General features: G+C 42.3%; 1 protein-coding gene across 1 annotated transcript; it reads right to left on the bottom strand.

The window, feature by feature from the left end:
* Nucleotides 1-6,956: 6,956 nt before the first annotated feature.
* LOC143415723 (sialoadhesin-like) lies at nucleotides 6,957-12,272 on the bottom strand. Its single transcript, XM_076881117.1, has 7 exons — nucleotides 12,175-12,272; nucleotides 10,528-10,563; nucleotides 9,213-9,485; nucleotides 8,888-9,133; nucleotides 8,654-8,806; nucleotides 7,814-7,912; nucleotides 6,957-7,192 (listed from the first exon to the last, which is right to left on the bottom strand). The coding sequence occupies exons 1-7, from the start codon at nucleotides 12,203-12,205 to the stop codon at nucleotides 7,098-7,100; spliced, it is 933 nt and encodes a 310-aa protein (XP_076737232.1). The 5' UTR covers nucleotides 12,206-12,272; the 3' UTR covers nucleotides 6,957-7,097.
* Between the last annotated feature and the right edge of the window lie 246 nt (nucleotides 12,273-12,518).

The raw sequence follows: 12,518 nt of genomic DNA on the forward strand, positions 1-12,518 counted from the left end.
ATGAGCTCATGGTCTGCTTTCGCAAACTCCCAGTACTCACATTTGATGTCAGCTAGAGGAAGTGGTTGTGTGCAAGGAGCCAACACCTCTTTCATTCAGTAGACTCACACACAGACCTAAGATCAGCTGTTTTCTACCCCGAGTGAACAATCAGGAGCTTTTATCTTGGTTCCTTCAGCACCTTCAGTGACTCTGCAGTGCTCTGTCTGCTCCTTTACAGGATACACTACTCCTTACACCTCTTACACCCCAACTCTTTGGGGTGGCTGTAACTCAGGGCGGGTCACCTACTCACTAGAAGGTAGGTGGTTTGATTCTAGTCTGCATGCAAATATCATTAGGTAAGATATTAACCCCATGTTGCCCTCCGATTCATCCATCAGAGCGTGAATGTTAGATAGAAGCACTAAAGACGTTAGATAATGTGCTTGTGTGATTGGGTAAATGCACGAGTTGTATAAAGTGCTCTGAGTGCTCAGTGAGAGTAGAAAAGTGCTATATAAGAACCAGCCCATTTACACCTTTACGTTTCCTGTACTGACACTTACAGACTTCTTTTAATGACGCTGACATGTTTAATATCGCATTACATTCAAAGACTCTAACATCACTTCTGGTCAGCATGCGACCTGAGTAGTCACAAGAACTAACTGCTATGGTGAATTTAACTCTGCTTTGACCAGTTTCACTCCTCCAATTGCCACCTTTAAGTCGCTTACACTCACAAACACTCTTGTAGTGTTTTGAACACTTTTTGACACTTTCCAATGGCTTCTAAGAGTGCAAAAGCGAACACAAAGGAGGATGCTAGCTTAACACTGGAGGCTATCACCACGCTGCTCCAGCAGCACCAAGATGAGTTAACATCTGAATTTAAACCCTCATTTAACGCCCTCGAATCAAAACTGGACCAACTGCAACAAGCCCTATAGGAACAGGCCGAGAGAGTTTTGTCCTTGGAGCTTGTAACTGAAGACCTGAGCCAACGAGTCACTGAAAGCATGTGTGCCACTCTTCGCGAAGATAACAGCCAGCTATAGAACAAAGTCACCATCCCGGAGAGCCGTAGTAGGCGTCAGAACATCCGCGTCCTCCCTGAAGACACTGGAAGTGGGCGCACCACTCACTTTTCTAACATTCTCTCTGAGTTATTTGGCAAGAAATTGCCTAGAAATACTTAAATCTCCACCGGAGCTCGAGAAAGCATACCACTACCTCAGGGCACAGGGAACTAACCCTCTCGTCCACTGGAAAGAACCCCAACGTACATGCAGCAAGCCAAGGGGGATGTTAATGCACCTCTGTAAGCCATTTTCTGCTAGTGCAAGAACACAGTACAGATATGTAAAGAGTTTTGATTGTGAAAGGCATGGACGAGAAGAACCCCTTTTGTCAAAAGTGTAGGTTTTCTCTGCAGATCGGATTGTAAAAAACTCACCTGGTTCTTCACTGAAGGTAGGAAGGCGGACAGTAAGACCTGGGGGAGTGAGGGAGGTTCATTCAGGAAACAAAACTGGATTATAGATGGCAGATAGTTGGTGTCTTGACCCACCGCCTCTGTTCAAAGATGGTCGCTCACAGTGGACATAGATGGCTTCTTTGACTCGTCTTTCAAACCCTCTGTCTTCTCTGTCCAAGATATGTACATTGGTTTCCTCGAAAAACGCATGGCACAACATAGAAGAGCCACCTCCACAGGGCAAGACTCAGCTGTCCATCTGCATCTAAAGGACAAAGGTCACTCTTTCGAGGACTGAAGTTTCTCAGATGACAGGTGAAACGTCTTCAAGCAACTTAAAGAAGTCCAGATGCTTTTCTTTCCAAGCTCCTTAGACTGAGAGGATTTACGGTTTGTCACTTCTTGTTTCTAAGCAACAGAGAGCCTGTTCACTTCCCACTTCTCAGCCAGATTAATATTATAATAACTTTAATATTGGCCAGATTATCTTTACATTACCAAAGTGAGATGACTTTAGCCTCATGAACAACATAAGCTAAGATAAGATAAGATAGAACTTTATTAATCCCTCGGGTGGGTTCCTCTGGGAAATTCGACTTCCAAAAAAAGCACAGCAACGACCAAAGTTACAGTTACAGAACTGTTATATATATATATATATATACACACACACACACACACACACACACACACACACACACACACACACACACACACACACACACATATATAAATACAGAGACAAATATAAATAAAATATACAAAGGGGATAAATAGAATAAATAGGAATAAAAAATAAAAATACAAGTGAATTGCACATTTCAAGTATTGAGTCTATTGCACTGTTGACTATTTACAAAAAGTATTGCACAAGGTATTGTACAGTGAGGTGCAGAGGCACTACAGCTTAGTTGTTCCCCCCTCCTTTGTCCTCCTGTTTCCCCTCCCTCTCCCCTCCAGAGAGGAGTTAAACAGTCTGATGGCGTGTGGGACAAAGGAGTTTTTCAGTCTGTTAGTTCTTGTCTTGGGGAGAAGCAACCTGTCACTGAACAGACTCTTCTGGTTGTTTATGGCCGAGTGCAGAGGATGCCCAGCATTGTCCATAATGTCCATCAGTTTCTTTAATGTCCTTTTCTCTGCCACTGTCACCAGAGTGTCCAGCTTCATGCCGACCACAGAGCTAGCCCTCCTGATCAGTTTCTCCAGCCTGGATGAGTCCCTCTTTGCTGTGCTGCTCCCCCAGCACACCACAGCATAGAAAAGTACTCCAGCAACCACCGACTGGTAAAACATCCTCAGGAGCTTCCTGCAGATGTTAAAAGACCTCAGCCTCCTGAGGAAGTACAGTCGGCTTTGGGCTTTTTTATACAGGTGCTCTGTGTTGCATGACCAGTCCAGTTTATTGTCCACCCACAGCCCGAGGTACTTGTACTTGTTGACCTCCACCTCCTCCCCCTCTATCTGAACTGGCAGTGGACCTTCTCTGGACCTCCCGAAGTCCACAACCAGTTCCTTAGTCTTTGAGGTGTTGAGTTGCAGGTGGTTTGTGTGACTCCATGCGACAAAGTTCCTCACCAGACTTCTGTACTCCTCTTCCTGATCATCCCAGATACACCCCATGATGGCCGTGTCATCTGCAAACTTCTGAATATGGCATAATTCAGAGTTGTAGCAGAAGTCAGAGGTGTACAGGGTGAAGAGAAGAGGGGACAGCACAGTTCCCTGTGGTGCTCCTGTGCTGCTGACCACTGTGTCAGACGTGATGTCCTTCAGCCTGACGTACTGTGGTCTGTCGGTGAGGTAGTCGGAGATCCAAGCCACCAGGCAGGGGTCCACCTCCATCCTGTTCAGTTTTTCCTGAAGCATACAGGGCCAGATGGTATTAAAGGCACTGGAAAAGTCAAGAAACAGGATCCTGACCGTGCCTTTTCCCCCATCCAGGTGTGAGTGGGCTCTGTGTAGGAGGTACAGGATGGCATCCTCCACTCCGACACCCGCCTTGTATGCAAACTGTAGTGGGTCCTGGGCATGTTGTACCTGTGGTCGGAGGAGGTTGAGGAAGAGCCGCTCTAGAGTCTTCATAAGATGTGACGTCAGTGCCACCGGTCGGAAGTCATTCAGCTCATTGGGCCGGTTCTTTTTGGGGACCGGGACGATGCAGGATGTCTTCCATAGGGCGGGCACTCTCCCCAGTCGCAGACTGAGGTTGAAGACTCGTTGTAGCGGCTCCCCAAGTTCAGCAGCACACGCCTTAAGCATCCTAGGACACACCTTGTCTGGACCTGCTGCCTTTCTGGGGCGAAGCTTCCTCAGTTGCCTCCTGACCTGATCCACTGTGACACTGGGAGATGTTTGGGAGGAGGGGAGGGGGGGAGATGTCTTGCTGCTGAGAAAGGGATTGGAGGAGGGGGGTGTCATGGTGTCAGGAAGGGGGGGAAGCGAGGGAGGCAGGAGAGTGGGGAGAGGACTCTGTAGTGAAGGTGAGGGTGAGGGTGGGGGGGTTGTGGGCTGGTCAAACCTGTTGAAGAAGTTGTTGAGTTCGTTTGCCTTCTCCACAGTCCCCCCCACTGTGCTTTTCTTGGTGTTGTGGCCTGTGATGGTTTTCACACCATTCCAGACCTCCCTCATATTGTTCCTCTCCAATTTCTGCTCCACCTTCCTCCTGTAGGTGTCCTTTGCTTCCCTCAGGCAGCGTTTCACCTCCCGCTGTGCTGCTTTCATCTCCTCCTTCACTTTGCTCCTGAAAGCCTTCTTCTTCATGTTGAGGACAGCTTTGACTTCCTGTGTTACCCACGGTTTGTTATTAGGATAACACCGTACCTTCTTAGCAGGGGCGACTGTGTCCACACAAAAGTTGAGGTAGTCTGTACGACAGTGTGTCGCCCCCTCTATGTCCTCACCATGTGGGCTCAGGAGCACATCCCAGTCTGTGGTGTCATAGCAGTCTCTAATTGTTATTTACTAGCTAAGTTTGAAATGACTCTCAAGTACAGAAATGAAGCCCAACAATCATGTTATTACAGTCCCGTGGTCTCAGCCTCAGATCAAAATTTTATATGTATGGTGACAAACCTGATAAATTACTGGTGAGCTTTCTAAAAGTTTCTAGGGCAAGGCAAAGTATTGTTAAAATTTGACAACAAGATGACAACATAGTCACAGATCATGAAAAAAACAATGAAGTATTCAGGGATTTTTACTCATAGCTTTACACCTCAGAGTCCCAAACTGACTGCAATGCAATTAATGAGTTCTTAGCTAAACAACTTGCCATTACTGAAATTCCACCAGAACTTAAAACAAGGCTGGATGAACCCATCTCTCAGAAGTTTCCTTAGCTATAGCTTCATTGCAATCTGGCAAGTGTTCAGGTCCAGTTGGCTTTCCGTCAGAATTTTTCAAACACTTCTCTTCATTATTGTCCGTGCAGCTTAGTTCAACCCTCACGGACTGCATCAGACAAGGATCTCTTCCTCAGTCATTCTATGAAGCCTGTATTACACTTTACAAAGAAAGGAAGAGATCCGTTGAAATGTGCCTCTTATAGACCCATATCCCCTATTGAACACAGACGTTAAAATATTAGCCAAGATACAGTGGCTTGCAAAAGTTTTCGGCCCACTTGAACTTTCCCACATTTTTTCACATTACAGCCACAAACATGAATCAATTTTATTGGAATTTCACATGAAAGACCAATGGAATTGCATAGTGACAACAGTATATCCTTACCAGCTGCACTTTGCTCTCCACTCCTGGTCCCCTTCCTGCTCTGTTTGGCATCAGTAGGAATGAGGTACTTCTACTGGCCTCTAAAAAACAGGCATTATCATTCTCTTCCCTGTTGGCCAGGAGGGGAAATTTCAAAGCATGTGGGGTCCCTTCCTTGATGCATTTCAAAATCTGTGAGAATTTTCCAGCAAACTCTCTTATGTCAGGTGTGGAAATACAATATACAGGTCTAGGGCAGTGACCTGGGTGGGAATGAACAGGTTTATTTGGCAGGGATTATGTTACTTTGGGAAATATCATACATATGTTTATATTTCTCTTTTTTTTTTCTTCTCTGTATTTCTTCCCCCCCCCCTTTTATTTCACAGCCTAAATGTACGAGCTACTTAACCCAAATGTACAGATCATCTGTAATCCTTTTCTTTTTTTCTGTTTATATGTATTAAAGGAAAAACTCTTAATAAAAAGACATTGTTTAAAAAAATCAATTTGCTTCATATATATTTATTTTTATATGCTGGTTAAGATTCACTTTTATGTTATTTAATGAATGTTTATGAAGAAACACTGAGTAGCTCTGTTCATAAATACCTGATGTTAACGTGTGTGAAGTGTTTTTACATATATTTTCATGTCTGCGTTGACTGGATTAAAATGCAGTGGCTTCAACAGACCTGCAAACACTGGCTGAGTAAGAAAAATATGAATCCCACACTAAGGTCAAAGGTCAGAGTGGAAACCACCATATGTTGTTGAACAAACTGAAGCCGTGCTGCCGCCTGCTGGTTGCATTTATACAACACTTTGATCCAAAGTGAACAGTTTCCCTCTGATTCACACTCACAGCAGTGACTGTGAGCGAGTCACGCTTTGGAGACAAGAAACTTTGTAGTTGTTTTGCTTCACACTCATTAAAAAGTAAATTAAACATCTGAGTGATTTCTGAAGTTGACAACAGTAAAAAAAGTCTTAATTATTTGTAGCCAATTTTAATATGGATCATCAATATATTAATTGCTAACAACTAATGTCCTGATGTTTTATGATGATTTACAATAATTTAGATGTTTTTTTTAAATTAATGTCCAAGTGTCTTCATTTGGCATAAAGTTGCAGCTGTGTTGTAATACACCAGGTTTACCAATAGATGTCAGCAGAATTAGAGTTGATGAGATCCAGAACTCCAGTCTGAGTCACTTGTTCAGGGGTTTGATATTTGTCAGAGACCGAAACACCTCAGCTCTCTGTTTTCATGTCAGACTGCAGAGTGAACCACTGTAAACGTCTCCCTGGAGGACGAACATTTAAAACACAGCAAATATGATTTCCTACTGTCAGCCACAGCTGTAATCTGCTCTGTGCTGGTCTGAATATTTAGATTAAGACAATTATTATTTTGTCAAAATCGCACTTCAATTTGCAAAGATGAAAAAGGAAAAAAATCATCATATATTCCCTTTTTTTTGTTAAAAGTTACACACAAATTGAAATATGAAATAGTTGACGCATCATTTCCTCTATGTTGGTTTCAGGGTTAAGCAGACGCAGACACACAAACGCTGAACTGAAACTTTCTGGTGTTAGATTTACAGCCACTCACTGATGTGTGCGCTGATTATAATCCACAGTTGTGGTTTTGTTTATCTTTAATCTTTGCTACAATCACTCAAGATAATTATCAGCTGGCCACAACAAAACAGGAGCAGCTCAGATTCATCACATCAGATGACCTGATGAAACCCACAGAAGCACACAAGAAAATCAACAAGTGAGAAGAAGACTTTATTGATCCTGCAGAGAAACCAGATCTCTGCTGCAGGAACAACTGCACAACCAAACAAACACAAACTACAATTAAAATATATAAATTAGAGTGAAGTTACAGCTAAGAGTAACTCGAGGTGTATCAAATGCACTCCGGTCTGATGGCCTGGTCATCAGTGGTTGGACGGGTGAGCTTCTTCACTGAAGAGTAGATGACCTCTGGCTTTGATGGCGTCTCTGATCACAAAGACACACAATTCAAACAACATGAAACACAGTTGTAGAAAAATGAATTCAACCTTTGCAACACAAATCTGTATTGATTAAGGGCAGAAGAGCTCCCGATACTCCCACATGACAATCTAAGGTGCAGATTAAGGAATTATAGTGACCTCTGACCTCTGTGGCCTCACATGAATAAATGCTGGTTTCCTTGTTTCACTTCATCACGTTTACCTCCACACATAACTAAGAAACTTTTTTTTTTAAAGATTCAGAATACCTTCAATCATTATTATAGCATTAGCATTATTATTTTCTTTTTAAAGATGTTGTTATGTTTCCTTGATAGTTCTGGTATTTTAAAATATGTAGACATTCCCTATGATTAATGTTTTATATGTAGAATACTGCAGATGAAATGGGCATCTGTGCAGCACCTATGCTGGCATAATGCATTAGTTTGCTTAACTTATCCAAAAATCTCACACTGAGCACCAAACATTTAGGATCTGTTTTTACTGTGTTACTAACCTGACCCTCAGGACAGATGTGCACAATGACCACATCTGATTTGTGCAAGATTTATTCAAACTAGCATTGCTCCTCACAGAGATATAAAAATATAAACAATACTACCTCTGGCCTCTCTCGCTGTCTGTTGAGGCTCTTGTGCTATTTTGATTTCGCTGTACGTGGTGTCATCTGTGATGGCATCTTCTCCAGCTTCTTGATCAGCTGAACCAAAATAAAGTAAAACATGATTTGAAAACACTCAGAGTGGGCCTTTCTTTATAGATGTAATTAAAAGATTGAAATGATGATATTAGCACTTTATAATAGAGCCTTCAATTTAGATGCACCCTAATCTACCATGTAGCACAGGTGTCTTCTACATTTAGGGTTTAGTTTTCAGTAAACATATTTAACTGTTTGAAACTATCAATAATCCTAAAGTAAGAAGGGGAGGTTAGGAGAGTCTATAAAAACAGCCTGAACTGCAAATGACAACAAAGTGAAAATGGACATTAGGATAAGCTGTAATATAATAAGTTGTAATAATGTAACATTCAGAGCAAGTATTTGTACCTAACCATACCTCGAGGTCACAGAGTAATATTTCATGATGATAAAAGTAACACTTCATAACACAACCACTGATTTATTTTGTAAGTTGCTAACAGTGACCATGTGTTTCTTCTAAATGAGGGATATGTTGTTAAAAAGGCATTTACTATAATTCACACCTACATATGAAACCTGATGAGGAAGCAGTGAATGTTTTCAGGTAGTGAAAATAACACTTTAGATTCCAAACATTATAAATTTTGGGAATTCACACCATAGAGTTTGAGCTGTAATGTGACGACATGTACTTACAATGTAGACACAACATATATATATAGGAAATTGTTTAAATGTACAAACCATTTAGCAAAATTAAGCCACACATACAAAATCCAGACATTTGAGTCTCACCTTCAAGTTTTCTGCAGACACATTCCCTCATCACTAGAACCAGTAACAACAGCAGAACCAAAACACAGACTGATCCAAAGGGCAACACAGCAAGTAGAGGAGGTAACGCAGGTGGAGGGGTGGATGCAGGTGGAGCTGCAGTGATGGGTTTTTCTAAATGAACCGAAGAAAAAGTTATTTTCATGCACTGAATGTTTGAATACTGAATACACAAACACAGTCTAAGTGTGTCACCTGTGACAGTGATCCAGCTGGATGGAGACTCTCCATGACCGCTGATGTCACACTTGTAGAGGCCTTCATCAGACCTGGAAACATGCTGGATGGTCATGTGACCTGTAGTCTCATTCCCAATGAAGACGCCATCTTTATAGAAAGCAGCTGTGAGGTTGGAGGGAGTGGTCTTTGTTTCACAGAGCAGAGTGACGTCATCTCCCTCCATCACAGGGAGGACAGGACTCTGCAGGATCACTGATCCACCTCAACACAGAGACAAACTACAGCATTTCATCCATTTACACACAGCTTCATCAACACTAACTCCACACACTCAGCTTACCAGTGACTGTCAGGTTAACCATGTTACTGATGGGACCCTCTCTGGACTCACACCAGTAAACTCCACTGTCCATTGGGTCGATGTAGCTGATGTTACAGCAAGAACCAGGTGGCTCTCCCCATTCTTGATTGTGATCTCCACACTCAGCTCTGGTGTCTCTGCTTGTGTTTCTCCTCAGAGTCCATCCAGCAGAGCTGTCGTCCTCCTCACAGCTCAGAGACACAAAGTCTCCTTCGAAAAACTGAGAGCTGCTGGGACTCACAGCCAGACGAGCTGTGAGGAAAACATCAGAAGAAGACATCCAAACATTGGTCATCTCAGCTGATCTCAGTTAAAGCACACATAAAGTGAAATTGTTACCCTTCTATGAAGGGTTGACAAATGTTTTAAAAGACACATTATTTACAGGCTTCTCTACCCTAAATACTGTTGCTGTTTTTCTGCAAGCAGCTTTTTCAGCCACCTCAACCTCAGCTGAGGAGGTCCTACAACTGCTTTTTCTTGTTTCAGAATGACAGGGCTTAGTTACAGGAAACAAAAATAAAATAAAACAGAAACAGAACAATAAAGGAAACAAAACACAGGGAGACTAAACAACAATACAGAGACACAGAATTATAAAACAAAACTAAACAAAATGACAAGGGACAACTACAAAAAGCAATCCTCCTCATGAGACTCACATTACAACCATGTGACCTATGTGTCATGTAATTATATTTGTGGTCTCTTTATTTCTTGTAAAAGTGGAAATGGCAATTAATTTTGCACAGCTTACAATTCATGGTGTGTGATCCTGGGCTTTGGTGCATATAGTGCATGTATGAAACAAGAAGCCATCTGTCTTCTCACTGGTTGCTCCTCACAAACACAAGGCTGGACCAGAAGCTTTTTAGTGCAGTCTGAAGCCTGAGATGTTGGCTCACAGGAATTACTTATACGTATCTCGTTATTAGAAACTTTAGCCATGTTGACTGTTTAGTATGAACAGGCAGCGGGGAAAGTTAAATAGGTCACCTGTAGTAAGCATGTAAATGTACCAATGAACAGATGTGCACTGATGGCAAGACACAGAACTGAAGTAAAGTTGAGTAAAATAAAAAATTGCAATAAAAATAATACTTATTTTTATAAATGATTGTTTTTAACAGCTTAAAGTCTCAGGTGGTCGTATAGAGTGCAACGGGCAGAGTAACTGCATCAAATACTGCAAACAGAGAGCAAACAGACCACTGACGGCTGGAGCCACACTGAAAAAAATGTTACAGAGAAAAGTGCTGTGTGGTTTATTAATGCGTTTGAAAAATGTACCAACCTTGGGAGGGTCTACAGCCCAGCAGTGAAGTCAGCACTGAGGAGAAATGACACACAGGTTGGTGTTAAATTCAAAAAGGAAACGAGTGTAATGCCATTAACTGCTTTGTTCTTTTTTTGTTTGTTTTATGTTTTGGGTTTTTTTTGTTTTGTTTTGTTTTGTTTTGTTTTTCTTTGTTTTACAAACTTACAAAAAGCAGTTTTTAATTGATGATTTCATTTATTAAGGAAAACATAGTCCAATCCTAGTTGGTTCTGTGAGAAAAAGTAATTGGAAAGCTGGGTTCGGTTTGACCAGCCACACCCAGGACAGGTTACTGTCAGACATGTTTGCTAAAGCATATAGTTAGGACTGGATCAGGTGACCCTGAATCCTCCCTTAGTTATGCTGCAAGGTGTAGGCTGCTGGAGGATTCCCATGATGCATTGGGTTTTTTACTTTTCAGTATCTCTGCATTGAATCATATCTGTTATTAACCTCTGTCTCTCTTCCACAGCATGTCTTTATCCTGTTTTCCTTCTCTCACCCCAACTGGTCGCTGTTTTTTAATAAATGCTGGCTCGCACATATGGTAAATGGCCTTTATTTATATAGCACTTTTCTAGTCTCTAAGGACCCCAAAGCGCTTTACATATCCAGTCATCCACCCATTCACACACACATTCACACACTGGTGATGGCAAGCTACATTGTAGCCACAGCCGCCCTGGGGAGCACTGACAGAGGCGAGGCTGCCGGACACTGGCGCCACCGGGCCCTCTGACCACCACCAGTAGGCAACGGGTGAAGTGTCACAACGACACAACGACGCAGACTGTCCGAGCTGGGGCTCGAACCGGCAACCTTCCGATTACAAGGCAAACTCCCAACTCTTGAGCCACGATCGCCATATCAGCTGTGTGCGGATGTGTCACACCAATCAATCAGGCCCATCTAAAGTTTGCCAGTAAACGTGTGAATGATTGAGAGAAGATTCCTGAGCATCCTGTGGTCAGATGAAAGTAAAGTCATGCTGTTTGCTATCAGCTGTTTGAAGAAGAGAAATGCCCTAACGATTCTTTGAGGCTCTTTTTCTGCAGAACGACTTCTTTCCACTGAGGAGCCAATGAATCGAGCCACTGAAGCTCCTTCCATCAGCCAGAAAAATGAAGATGGGTTATGGCTGCATGACAATGACTAAGAACATACTGCAAAGGCAACAAAGGAGCCGCTAAAGCAGAAGCATATTAAGGTCATAGAGCAGTTTCAAGACCTCGGTCCTGAAGAAAATCTGTGGAGGGAGCTTAAGAAGAAGCAACTGAAGCAAACCTTCGTACAAACCCATTGACCACCAACGAGAAACGTTTCACCCTGTGGTTGATATTCTCTCTCTCCGCATTCACTTTATATTTCTCAAATTTTGCGAGCTGAGTGTACAGTCTTGCAATTTTTATAATCTGTCTCCAGCAAATATTTCCTTAGATTATAACAAAAATAAGAAAAATCTAAAACTTGTATTTAAAAACGGCTATTTTTCAGCATCTAACAGGATTTCACTCATTTGTCTGATCATTCAATCTGCCCACATAACACTTGTTCCTGTGACCTTTCGTGTTTCCATTAATGCTCCCGTTTCTATTATTTCATATTTGGAAAAGCTGTACTTACAGAGCGACAGCAGGAGCGATGTTCTCGGCATTGTTTCACATCTTTATTTGCGCATTTCTTTCAGTTACACACACCCCAAAAACAGTGTCCTACTTCTGTGTAAGTGTCTGTGGTTTTCTGTCAGCTGTAAAGGAAAAAGGAAAAACATCTGACGTGGCTCCGTTTCTCAGCACAGAGACCACCCGAACGCGTGACGAACTGAGAGTGAAACCAAACTACAAACTGCTTTGGTCTGGTCTGGTTTTGAATGAAACTCTGCCCTCATAAAGAACTCTTACTCTACTCTTACTTACATGTTAACTTTACTTTCAGAGCATCTTTCAACAGCTGAAAACAAATATGAA

Source organism: Maylandia zebra, unplaced genomic scaffold (assembly GCF_041146795.1).
Source record: "Maylandia zebra isolate NMK-2024a unplaced genomic scaffold, Mzebra_GT3a scaffold02, whole genome shotgun sequence".
Lineage (NCBI taxonomy): Eukaryota > Metazoa > Chordata > Actinopteri > Cichliformes > Cichlidae > Maylandia > Maylandia zebra.

Excerpts from the sequence above, each read along its gene's own strand:
- LOC143415723 (XM_076881117.1), bottom strand. The coding sequence starts at position 12,205 with ATGCCGAGAACATCGCTCCTGCTGTCGCTCT. Across the intron at positions 9,486-10,527 it reads GGGCTGTAGACCCTCCCAAG|CTCGTCTGGCTGTGAGTCCC; the intron begins GTTGGTACATTT and ends TTTTCCTCACAG. Across the intron at positions 8,807-8,887 it reads CAGCTGGATCACTGTCACAG|AAAAACCCATCACTGCAGCT; the intron begins GTGACACACTTA and ends CGGTTCATTTAG.